The sequence below is a fragment of the Mastigoproctus giganteus genome, chromosome 10, assembly GCF_048544385.1.
Source record: "Mastigoproctus giganteus isolate SK-2022 chromosome 10, ASM4854438v1, whole genome shotgun sequence".
NCBI lineage: Eukaryota > Metazoa > Arthropoda > Arachnida > Uropygi > Thelyphonidae > Mastigoproctus > Mastigoproctus giganteus.
In genome coordinates this window covers 78,883,534-78,895,733 of record NC_143584.1, presented here as the reverse complement: position 1 = coordinate 78,895,733, position 12,200 = coordinate 78,883,534, and the positions used below count along the sequence as shown (strand labels likewise).

General features: G+C 38.9%; 1 protein-coding gene across 1 annotated transcript in view; it reads left to right on the top strand.

Moving 5' to 3' along the window:
- Nucleotides 1–12,200, top strand: part of LOC150079106 (sodium-dependent neutral amino acid transporter B(0)AT3-like) — a 341,694-nt gene that overhangs the window by 249,865 nt on the left and 79,629 nt on the right. Inside the window, exon 8 of the mRNA XM_090383850.1 lies at nucleotides 197–378. Within this exon, the coding sequence (XP_090239976.1) occupies nucleotides 197–378 (182 nt within the window). The remainder of the gene's footprint in view (nucleotides 1–196; nucleotides 379–12,200) is intronic.

Below are 12,200 nucleotides of genomic sequence, written 5' to 3'. Positions count from 1 at the left end.
AGTTTTATCCTAATGCATTCATTACAGCATTTTAATTGCAAGTTATATCCACATTTTTTTAAATGTTATAATAAGTAGAATCTGCTATGTACAGTATTTATATTTTATGCAGGCATGATACTTTTAGAGTACTTTTTTTTATTTTTAGGAAAGATTATTTGTGTCTTTGAACTAAAAATGAATTATTAATTCCCAGGTTTTAAAGCACACTTGACTCACAAACGTTGTCTTGGAGAAAGAAATGAATTAGAACAGTTCCTGAACACTACAGATATACCTGTTACATTACCTCCTGAATTAGCAGCAAGAATATTAAACAGAACTGGTCCTTTGACCTTTGACTTTCCTGAGTGTGATTTAAAAACTGAGTTAGAAAAGGTGGGAAATTTTTAAGAAATTTCAATTAATGTTGTACAGTTTACTTAAGAGATAATATGTGTAAAATTCTTTCATTTATAATTAAACGATTATAACCTAGCACTGGACATAAATTACATTCCAGGGCAAAAATATATATGATATACTTTCAGGTGGCAGTTTACAAGTTTGCAGTCAGCCAGAACCCAGCACGTAGGTATTCCCATTTGCATGTAGAATTCCAGGCAGAGATGTCATCATAGTGATGTGGCTTGGTTAGGATATATAATGCTTGCAACTGTGTAGCTAAGTGGATGCTTTGTTAAACATACTGTGTGGCTTTTTGTGTACATTCACATGAAAGAAAGAAGAAAGAAATAATTATGAATATAATTATTTATTTTTAAATTTAAAAATATTACCTATAATAACAGTTATAGGTAATGATTTTTGAAACTAGAATAAAGAAAAAAACCAAAGGAATTTATGATTTATTTATTATTATTTTTATTATTTTTTATGAAAACCGCAAAAATGAAAGGTATTAGAACCAATAGTACTTATTACCATGCATGGGCTGAAGGTTGAGAAGATGAAAGAAGACACTTGTTGATATCAAACTTGGATTTCTGTACATTGTAATTATCAGCAAATACATGTGAAAGGAGGTTACTCCAGAAAATGAATGTTCAAGGGTTAAATGAGGTAAAAGAAATTTGATCTGTGAGTTTGAAGTTGGATAGTAAATGGATGTTGACTGGTTCCAGCAAGAGTTTATAGTGGTTTGGATGAGAGAGGAGGAATTATGGAAGCCAGTTCAGAAGAACATGGACGTATGATTGTTTTCTGATTAATGATTGTTTTCTACATCAGCATGTTCGGGAGGCAACTAGAGGGAGTAATACTCTTGATTTGATTATCAGCAGTGACTCTTCATGCATTAAGAATCTGCAGATAAACGAACCACTAGATGGCAGTGATCACAGTGTGCTGAAGTGGGATTTACTCAAAGAGGTAACTACCATTAGGGGTAAAGGGAAGGGTTATTGCTTCCGTAAAGGCGACTACGATGGACTGAGACAGTATTTAAATTCTATACAGTGGGACCAACTGATGATGTTACCAACAGCAAATTCAAAATGGGAAGCATTCAAAGAACTTATCTTGGAAGCTACTAGGCTTTACATACCAACTAAGAAATATTGTTCAAGGTTTAGGCCAAAATGGATGGCAGATGAACTAATGAGGCATATGGCAGAGAAGAAAAATGCATGGGATACTTACAAATTAACACATGACACAGAAGCCTATGATAGATACAAATTGATATGCAACCAAGTTACAAAGGAGGTTAGGCAGGCGAAGGCAGATTACGAGAAATCCTTGGCAAGGGATGCAAAGAAAAACAGCAAAGAGTTCTTTACTTATGTTAACTCTAGAAGGAAGGGGATGAATCAGATTGGTCCACTTGATATTGATGGGCCAACTGTTGATGATCCTGCTCAGGTAGCTAACAAACTAAATGAATATTTTGCATCGACATTCACACATGAGGAGTTATTCAGCAAGGGGAATGCCAGAGGTGTATTCAACTCTAGCAGTAAGCTACAGAATCTTGAAATAACTGGGAGTAAAGTGGAGGAGAAACTGTTGAAGATAAACACAAGAAAGGCACCCGGGGTGGATGGGATCTATCCAGTTATATTAAAGGAGGCAGCAAAGGAAGTAAGCAAACCCTTAGCCATAATTATGAGAGCTTCCTTGGACTCAGGGGAGGTACCCATAGACTAGAAATGTGCAAATGTGACCCCAATTCACAAAGGAGGATCAAAGGCTGACACAAGTAATTATAGACCTGTGAGCTTAACTTCTGTTCCAGGAAAATTAATGGAGGCACTGGTTAAAGAAGCACTGCAGGATCATTTAGACAAGACTTCAGTTATAGCTCAGACACAGCATGGTTTTGTTAAGGGGAAGTCTTGCCTGACCAACTTGATTGGATACTATGATGCAGTCACAAAAGAACTGGATGCAGGGAATAACTTTGATATTATATACTTGGATCTTAGAAAGGCTTTTGATACTGTTGCACATGGAAGACTGCTACACAAATTGGAGCAGTGTGACATTGGAGGCAAATTGCTGCTATGGATAAAAGGGTGGTTGAGGGGGAGAAGACAGAGAGTAAAGAGAGAAGACAGAGAGACAAACAATAATGGACACTGCTCATCGTGGACTAATGTTATTAGTGGAGTCCCTCAGGGCTCAGTGTTGGGTCCATTATTGTTTTCTGTATTTATAAATGATATTGATGATGGTACATCAAGCTTAATGTCCAAGTTTGCAGATGATACAAAGGTTGGCAGGGTTGTCAAGGACACTACTGACACTATGCTGCTGCAACAGGATCTGGAAAGGTTGAGCAGATGGGCTGAGAGGTGGCAAATGAAGTTTAACATTGACAAATGTAAAGTACTACACATGGGAAACAGCAACCCCAGAGCAACGTATCAACTCTGTGGTACTACACTGACAGTGGTAGAGAATGAAAGGGACTTGGGGGTGGTTGTGCAGGCAGATATGAAGTTCTCTGAGCAGTGCAGACGGGCTGCAAGAGTAGCTCATGGAGTATTGTCAATGATATACAGGAATTTTTCCAGCAGGGATAAGGGGGTGATTATTCCATTGTATAAGGCAATGGTCAGGCCACACCTAGAGTACTGTATACAGGTCTGGAGGCCTAATTTCAAGAAGGATGTAGAGCTGCTGGAACGAGTACAGAGAAGGGCAACAAGATTAGTGAATGGAACAAAGGGGTGCTCTTACGAAGAAAGGCTTAAGTTTTGCAAATTACAGTGTCTGGAGACTAGGCACCAGCGAGGTGATCTGATAGAGGTGTATAAAGCCTTGAATGGTTTGAGCATGCTCAATGCTGATGGGATTCTTCCTCTAGCTCAGAATAATCACCTGAGAGGGCATAAATTCAAATTGAGGAAAGACAGATGTAGGATAGACGTGCGGAAGTTTGCCTTTAGCCAGCGGGTGGTTGGTTGGTGGAACAGACTTCCATCCCTTGTGGTGGAGGTTGATAGCCTAAATAAGTTTAAGGCTCAGCTGGACAGGTATTTGGAACGAACAGAGGGGTGAAGTGGAAGTGGGTTTTTTTTTTTTTTTTTTTTTTGGCTGATGCTGCATAAGCTTGCTTTCTTGCATCAAATGCCTCTACTAATGCTAAATGCTAAAATGCTAAATGTATCTATATAAAAGGCTTGCAGCAGAAATAGAACATCTATAAGGGAGAGAGTAGAGAGACTTTGTAAGAGAAGGGTCATTGATTAACCTAAGTTCCCTAGGACAGATTTAGATTTATACAGATTTAGCAGCTGTTTAAAAGAAATGTAACATAGAGAACAAAAGAGAGAAACCTAATTTTTTTAGATGCAAAGGAAGCAATATTTGTGACGTGCTTCTTCCAAGAGAGAGTAAAAGTCACGGTAATCCAGTGGTGTGCTGGCGGCGGCTTGTGTGAGCTGATTGTTAAATTTTCAAGAATTTTGCAAACCAGTTGTTAAATTGACAATGGCTATAAACTGTACAGCAGTATGCAAGTCAGTCCACAATGACTAGCAGCATTTGAGTGATAAGCTTATATATTGAAGCAGTATAGCCTGGTTCTGATTGTTGCTGACTACCCTGCCAACCTTTAAGTTATCAGCTAACTTTGACAACTTCCTCACTATTCTTCCTCACTAATAGATTAACAGTAGCCACTGACAGAGGTGAAAGTGATTCTTGCACTGCTTCTATTGAAATGAGCAGAAGCCTGAAAAACAAGATGCAGGTTATTTCAGAGACTGCTGGGAGTCATTGCGGTACAAGTAAACACATGGGTTGTGTTAGGGTAGCCAAGAATAGAAACAGGTGCATGTATACCTGCGTGCACACCAATGCTAGGAGTTTGGTAAATAAATTTTATGAATTTGAGGTATTGCTCAAAACATCAAAGGCAGATATTGTTGGGATATCAGAGACGTGGTGTCACACAGATATAAGGAATGCGGAACTGGAATTTTGGGAATACAATGTGTATAGAAAGGATAGACAGGACAGGAGGGGAGGAGGGGTTATGCTATTAGTTAAGAAACACATAAAGTCCAAGGAAGTGAAGCCAGTCGACATCGATGGACAGGGCAGTGTCGAGTCAGTTTGGTGTGACATAAGCATAGGGAAATCAAAATTGAGAGTAGGAGTGTGCTATAGGCCTAATGACTCTGATGAGTATAATAAGATATTGTACAGGGAAATAGAGTGGGCCAGTAAATGTGGATAGCAAAACAGCATCTCCTTCATATCACAGATAAAAAGATAACCGTGAGGTACATAAGAACAGTTATCTTTCCACCTTTACTCTATGCTGCTGAAATTTGGGCGTCAGCGGCACCGTCAATAAAGAAACCACTCTTTGCCACAGAATTCTGGCTCCTAAAGTGGGCCAACAGGAAGCACAACCTTCCAGCTCTGATTCGTACCACACAGCTTGCCAACTCTCTCGGAATTCCACGGCTTCCCACCTTAATCGATGACCAACGCCTCCTAGCAACAGTCAAGATGATAACAGGCATAATGGCAACACCTTCATTCTGGGATACCTGTGGCTGGAGGATCCCCCCTGCTGCCCTTAGGGCCAATCCCGAGCTCTACTCGCATTCAGCACGACTCCATCTCTCGGACAGGTTCCTTCCTCAGCAGATGCTCAAGCAAACCCAGGCACTGGACGCCGACCTGAACAAATTCGCTGCTGACCGGACTTACCGGAAAAAAAATTATGACGAGTAGGACTAATCAGCAATGACTGATGTATACCTTGCACCAGTTCCTGTCTGATTGAGCTGGTGCTCTTATCTCGATGTTAAGCCAGCTCAAGCAGATTTAACTCTCGTAAGGAGTTCTCTCCTTTGTATTATAATATGTTTTCTTTGTAAAATTACCTTTTTGTAAATAATTGTTCAATTTTCCCAAGTTTGGGAAACTGTAAGCCCCTGGCTTTATGGCCGTGAAGGGTAATAAAAGATTATCTCTCTCTCTCTCTCTCTCTCTCTAAATCAGAGAGTCTTATAATGGGGGATTTTAATTTCCCAGATATTGACTGGAATTTGTGGGTTGGTCACTCACACACTAGCAAGGCTTTTGTGGATTTATTGGATGATTGTTTTCTACATCAGCATGTTCGTGAGGCAACAAGAGGGAGAAATACTCTTGATCTGATTATCAGTAGTGATTCTTCGTGCATTAATAATCTGCAGATAAATGAACCACTAGGTGGCAGTGATCACAGTGTGTTGAAGTGGGATTTACTCAAGGAGGTAACTACCATCAGAGGTAAAGGGAAGGGTTTTTGTTTTCGTAAAGGTGACTATGATGGTCTGAGACAGTATTTAAATTCTATACAGTAGGACCAACTGATGATGTTACCAACAGCAAACTCAAAATGGGAAGCATTCAAGGAACTAATCTTGGAGGCTACCAGGCTTTACATACCAACTAAGAAATATTGTTCAAGGTTTAGGCCTAAATGGTTGTCAGATGAACTAATGAGACATGAGGTAGAGAAGAAAAATGCATGAGATACATACAAATTAATGGGTGACATGGAAGTCTATGATAGATATAAGTTGGTCTGTAACCAAGTCACAAAGGAGATTAGGCAGGCAAAGGCAGACTACGAAAAATCCTTGGCAAAGGATGCAAAGAAAAACAGAAAAGAGTTCTTTACCTATTTAAACTCAAGAAGGAAAGGGATGAATCAGATTGGTCCACTGGATATTGATGGTTCAACAGTTGAGGATCCTGCTCAGGTGGCTAACAATCTAAACGAGTATTTTGCATCTACATTCACGCATGAGGAGTTATTCAGGAATTAGAATGATGTAGGTAAAGTAAACATTGGCAGTGAGCTGGATGATTTTGTAATAACTGAGAGGAAAGTGGAGGAGAGGTAGTTGAGGATAAACATAAAAAAGGCACCTGGGGTGGATGGGATCTATCCAGTTATATTAAAGGAGGCAGCAAAGGAAGTAAGGAAACCCCTAGCCATAATTATGAGAGCTTCTTTGGACTCAGGGGAGGTACCCATAGATTGGAGATGTGCAAATGTAACCCCAATTCACAAAGGAGGATCAAAGGCTGACACAAGTAATTATAGACCTGTTAGTTTAACTTCTGTTCCAGGTAAATTAATGGAGGCACTGGTTAAAGAAGCACTGCAGGATCATCTAGACAAGAATTCAGTTATAGCTCAAACACAGCATGGTTTTGTTAAGGGCAGGTCTTGCCTGACCAATTTGATTGGATACTATGATGTAGTCACAAAAGAACTGGATGCAGGGAATAACTTTGATATTATATATTTGGATCTTAGAAAGGCTTTTGATACTGTTGCACAAATTGGAGCAGTGTGGCATTGGAGGCAAATTGCTGCTATGGATAAGGGGATGGTTAGTGGCAGAAGACAGAGAGTGGTAATCAATGGACACTGCTCAACGTGGACTAATGTTATTAGTGGAGTTCCTCAGGGTTCAGTGTTGGGTTCGTTGTTGTTTTCGGTGTTTATGAATGATATTGATGATGGGATATCAAGTTTAATGTCCAAGTTTGCAGATGATACAAAGGTCGGCAGGGTTGTTAAGGACACCACTGACGCTATGCTGCTGCAACAGTATCTGGAAAGGTTGAACAGATGGGCTGAGAGGTGGCAAATGAAGTTTAACATTGACAAATGTAAAGTACTACATATGGGAAACAGTAACCCCAGAGCAACGTATCAACTCTGGGGTACTACACTGACAGTGGTGGAGAATGAAAAGGACCTGGGGGTAATTGTGCAGGCAGATATGAAGTTCTCTGAGCAGTGGAGATGAGCTGCAAGGGTAGCTCATGGTGTCTTGCCAATGGGATTCTTCATCTTGCTCAGAATAATCAGCTCAGAGGGCATAAATTCAAATTGAGGAAGGACGGATGTCGGATAGATGTGCGGAAATTTGCCTTTGGCCAGCGGGTGGTTGGTTGGTGGAACCGACTTCCATCACTTGTTGTTGAAGTTGATAGCCTAAACAAATTTAATGCTCAACTGGACAGGTATTTCGAGCGAACAGAGGGGTGAAATGGGAGTGGTGTGTTTTTTTTTTTTTTTTTTTTGGCTGATGCTGAATAAGCTTGCTTTCTTGCATCATATGCCTCTACTAATGCTAATGCTAATGCTAATTCCCCCACTATCATTTAAGAAGATGTGAACCAGGAGAGTTCTAAGCAATGATCCCTTAGGGACCCTATTTGCTACTCCAGTCCACTCTGAAGACATTTATGACAACTCTTTGTCTTGTCTTCTCAACCAACCCCTAATTCACTGATGGATATTTCCTGTTATCCCAGCCCTCGAATTTGTACAATAACCTCACATGAAGAGCCATAACAACCGCTTTACTAAAATTCAAATTATTACTTAATTCAATTTTATGGATGAATAATTTTTTTAATCTACAAACTTTTGTTACAATCAAGTGAAGAAGTGGGGTATTGTTTGAATGCAAGTATTTTAAAAGTTTGAGAAAATAATGTTACACTGCATTATGTATTTCTGTCTTTCCTGCCCATACTGTTTCTCCTATGACAGTGACAGAGTTTGGGTTTAGGCTTTTTAGAAATAACTACATTTATCCACGAGTCAACTTAAACTAATATTGTTTTTAATGAAATATTATGTGGACAGTTTCAAACCTATTCTGGTCACTCATTAGATAACTGATAGTGTCAATTATGACATGAGACTTTGGATTGTACAGTGGACTGTACAGCACTGTGAATAACAATGCTGTAAACATACAAAATTACATGCGGAGGGATAACATTAGCAGTTACTATAGACAAAATACCACAGGGCATTAAAAGATAGCATCTTAGAAATAGATAGAGCAACTGAGATAATCCAAGCTATACATAAATGTTAATTCAGAAATTAATATAACAATAATGATTAAATAAATAATGACATAAATTGAAATTTAAAATTAAACTAAAAATAATTTTCCTAATCTCAATGAAAATGGAATACTGAAAGGCACGTTCTTTACTTGACTTCATTGGACCTACACAGATGAATAACAGATTCACCTACTGGATGATGTTAGTAATTTAAAAATGATATTAGTTACTTTATCATTATCAGCCATATGGTGCAAGGAAGCCTGAGACTTTTGCTGCACCAAGCAAAAAAAAAAAAAAAAAAAATCTGAGTTACACTAAGAGAGAGAGAGAGAGAGAGAGAGAGAGAGAGAGAGAGAGAGAGAGAGAGAGAGAGAGAGAGAGAGAGAGAGAAGGAAATCACCAAGAAAGAGAAGAATGATGATATCCAGCTCAGGATCCTGGGTGTGCCAAGCCCATACTCACCAGATGTGAGCCCTGGAGTTAGGTTGACTTGTGGATAAATGTAGAACGTAGGGACCCCTAAACCCCAACAGAGGGGTTATTTAAGAGCTTAAGCCCAAGCTCTATCATCATTGTCATAGGCATGAAAGTGTGGTCCCTAAGTAGTAAAGATAGAAATACATAATGCAGTTATTATTACTACTAGCCATACAGTGCAAGGAAGCCTGAGGCTTATGCTGCACCAGCTAAAAAAAAAAAATTTCCGAGTTACTCTGAGAGAGAGAGAGAGAGAGAGAGAGAGAGAGAGAGAGAGAGAGAGAGAAGTAGAAAGGAATCACCAAGAAAGAGAAGAATGATGATATCCAGCTCAGGACCCTAGGTGTGCCAAGTCCATACTTACCAGATGTGATCCCCTGGGGATGAATATTTAATGCAGTGTTATTTTTCTCAAACTAACTTTTGTTAATGCAGTTAAAATTTTTGAAATAAATAAAAATTTTTAATTTCTCATTTTTAAGTGAACTGTTTAATTTTCATTTAACTTAATTTTATTGTAAATCGGTGTTAATTACATTTCCCCAGGGGATAAGGGTGGACTACTTGCTGTATTCAATTTTCATTGAAATTAGGAAAAATATTTTTAGTTTATTTTTAAATTTCAATTCACTCAACTGTTTCCTCATTATTGTTATATTTCTGTATAAGCTTTCCTAAATTTATATTTATAGGCTGTGTTATCTTAATTGCTATTTTTTGGCACAATTTATCTCTATCTGCTTTTAGAGTACCATCTTTCAGTGCTCTCTGCGGTGTTTTGTTTGTGGTAACTGCTAGGTTAATCACTCCAGATATAATGTTGCATGTTTTATAGCACTGTTATTCACATTGAATTTCATGACACAGTTCAATTCGAAGTCTTCTGTTATGTGTTCTTTAAATTTTCACCCCTCCTTTCTATTGATGCAAATTTTTTTTTTATGACTATAGGCATATATTTTGTTCATCTAGTTTAAACTGAATTATTGGGGTTCTGTAACATGTATCTTGGGTGGCATTGTGATGTCACTACAATTACAATACCAACACCAAAGCAAGCTGTAATCCCCTAAATATCCTCCAGTAACTCTGTTAATAGAAATATGGTAATTATAGTAATTATTTCCCAAACCATTAAGTGATGATAAATGATTGCATTGCTTTGATAATAATATATAATTTGTGTTCATTCCTATCAGTGCATTACATAGTATCTACGTTGTCTTGGAAAAGTTATGTCAGATAAGGTATTTTAATTTATTACTCAGCCAAAAATTTCACCAATAAATTTTTTTAGCATTAGCATTAGTAGAGGCATTTGATGCAAGAAAGCAAGCTTATGCAGCATCAGCCAAAAAAAAAAAAAAATAATAAATAAAAAATAACCACTTCCAATTCACCCCTCTGTTCTTTCGAAATACCTGTCCAGCTGAGCCTTAAACTTATTTAGGCTATCAACTTCCACCACAAGGGATGGAAGTCTGTTCCATCAACCAACCACCCGCTGGCTAAAGGCAAATTTCCTCACGTGTATCCTACATCTGTCTTTCTTCAATTTGAATTTATGCCCTCTCAGGTGATTATTCTGTGCAAGAGGAAGAATCCCATCAGCATTGCGCATGCTCAAACCATTCAAGGCTTTATACACCTCTATCAGATCACCTCGCTGGTGCCTAGTCTCCAGACACTATAATTTGCAAAACTTAAGCCTTTCTTCGTAAGACAAACCCTTTGTTCCATTCACTAATCTTGTTGCCCTTCTCTGTACTCGTTCCAGCATCTCTACATCCTTCTTGAAATGAGGCCTCCAGACCTGTATACAGTACTCTAGGTATGTCCATTGCCTTATACAAGGGAATAATCACCTCATTATCCCTGCTAGAAAGATTGCTATATATAATTGACAATACACCATGAGCTACTCTTGCAGCCCGTCTGCACTGCTCAGAGAACCTCATATCTGCCTGCACAACCCCCCCCCCCAGGTCCCTTTCATTCTCTACCACTGTCAGTGTAGTACCACAGAGTTGATACGTTGCTCTGGGGTTGCTGTTTCCCATATGTAGTACTTTACATTTGTCAAGGTTAAACTTCATTTGCCACCTCTCAGCCCATCTGCTCAACCTTTCCAGATCCTGTTGCAGTAGCATTGTGTCAGTAGTGTCCTTGAAAACCCTGCCAACCTGCGTATCGTCTGCAAACTTAGACATTAAGCTTCATATACCATCATCAATATCATTTATAAAAACAGATAACAATAATGGACCCAATACTGAACCCTGAGGGACTCCACTAATAACATTAGTCCACGATGAGCAGTGTCCATTGATTACCACTCTCTGTCTTCTCCCCCTCAACCACCCCTTTATCCATAGCAGCAATTGACTGAGACTGACTGAGACTAGCCTGGACCCGACCAAGAATAACTTCTACATCCAATTTGTGCAGCAGTCTTCCATGTGCAACGGTATCAAAAGCCTTTCTAAGATCCAAGTATATAATATCAAAGTTATTCCCTGCATCCAGTTCTTTTGTGACTGCATCATAGTATCCAATCATATTGGTCAGGCAAGACTTCCCCTTAACAAAACCATGCTGTGTCTGAGCTATAACTGAAGTCTTGTCTAAATGATCCTGCAGTGCTTCTTTAACCAGTGCCTCCATTAATTTTCCTGGAACAGAAGTTAAGCTCACAGGTCTATAATTACCCTTTAATCTTCCTTTGTGAATTGGGGTCACATTTGCACATCTCCAGTCCATGGGTACTTCCCCTGAGTCCAAGGAAGCTCTCATAATTATGGCTAAGGGTTTTCTTATTTCCTTTGCTGCCTCTTTTAATATAACTGGATAGATCCATCCACCCCAAGTGCCTTTCTTGTGTTTATCTTCAACAATTTCTCCTCCACTTTACTCTCAGTTATTACAAGATTCTCTAGCTTACTGCCAGTGTTGAATACACCTCTGGCATTCCCCTCGCTGAATAACTCCTCATGTGTGAATGTCAATGCAAAATATTCATTTAGTTTGTTAGCTACCTGAGCAGGATCATCAACAGTTCACCCATTGATATCAAGTGGACCAATCTGATTTATCCCCTTCCTTCTAGAGTTTACATAAGTAAAGAACTCTTTGCTGTTTTTCTTTGCATCCCTTGCCAAAGATTTCTCGTAATCTGCCTTCACCTGCCTAACCTCCTTTGTAACTTGGTTACAGATCAACTTGTATCTATCATAGGCTTCTGTGTCATGTGTTAATTTGTATGTATCCCATGCATTTTTCTTCTCTGCCATATGTCTCATTAGTTCATCTGACATCCACTGAGGCCTAAACCTTGAACAATATTTCTTAGTTGGTATGTAAAGCCTAGTAGCTTCCAAGATCGGAAG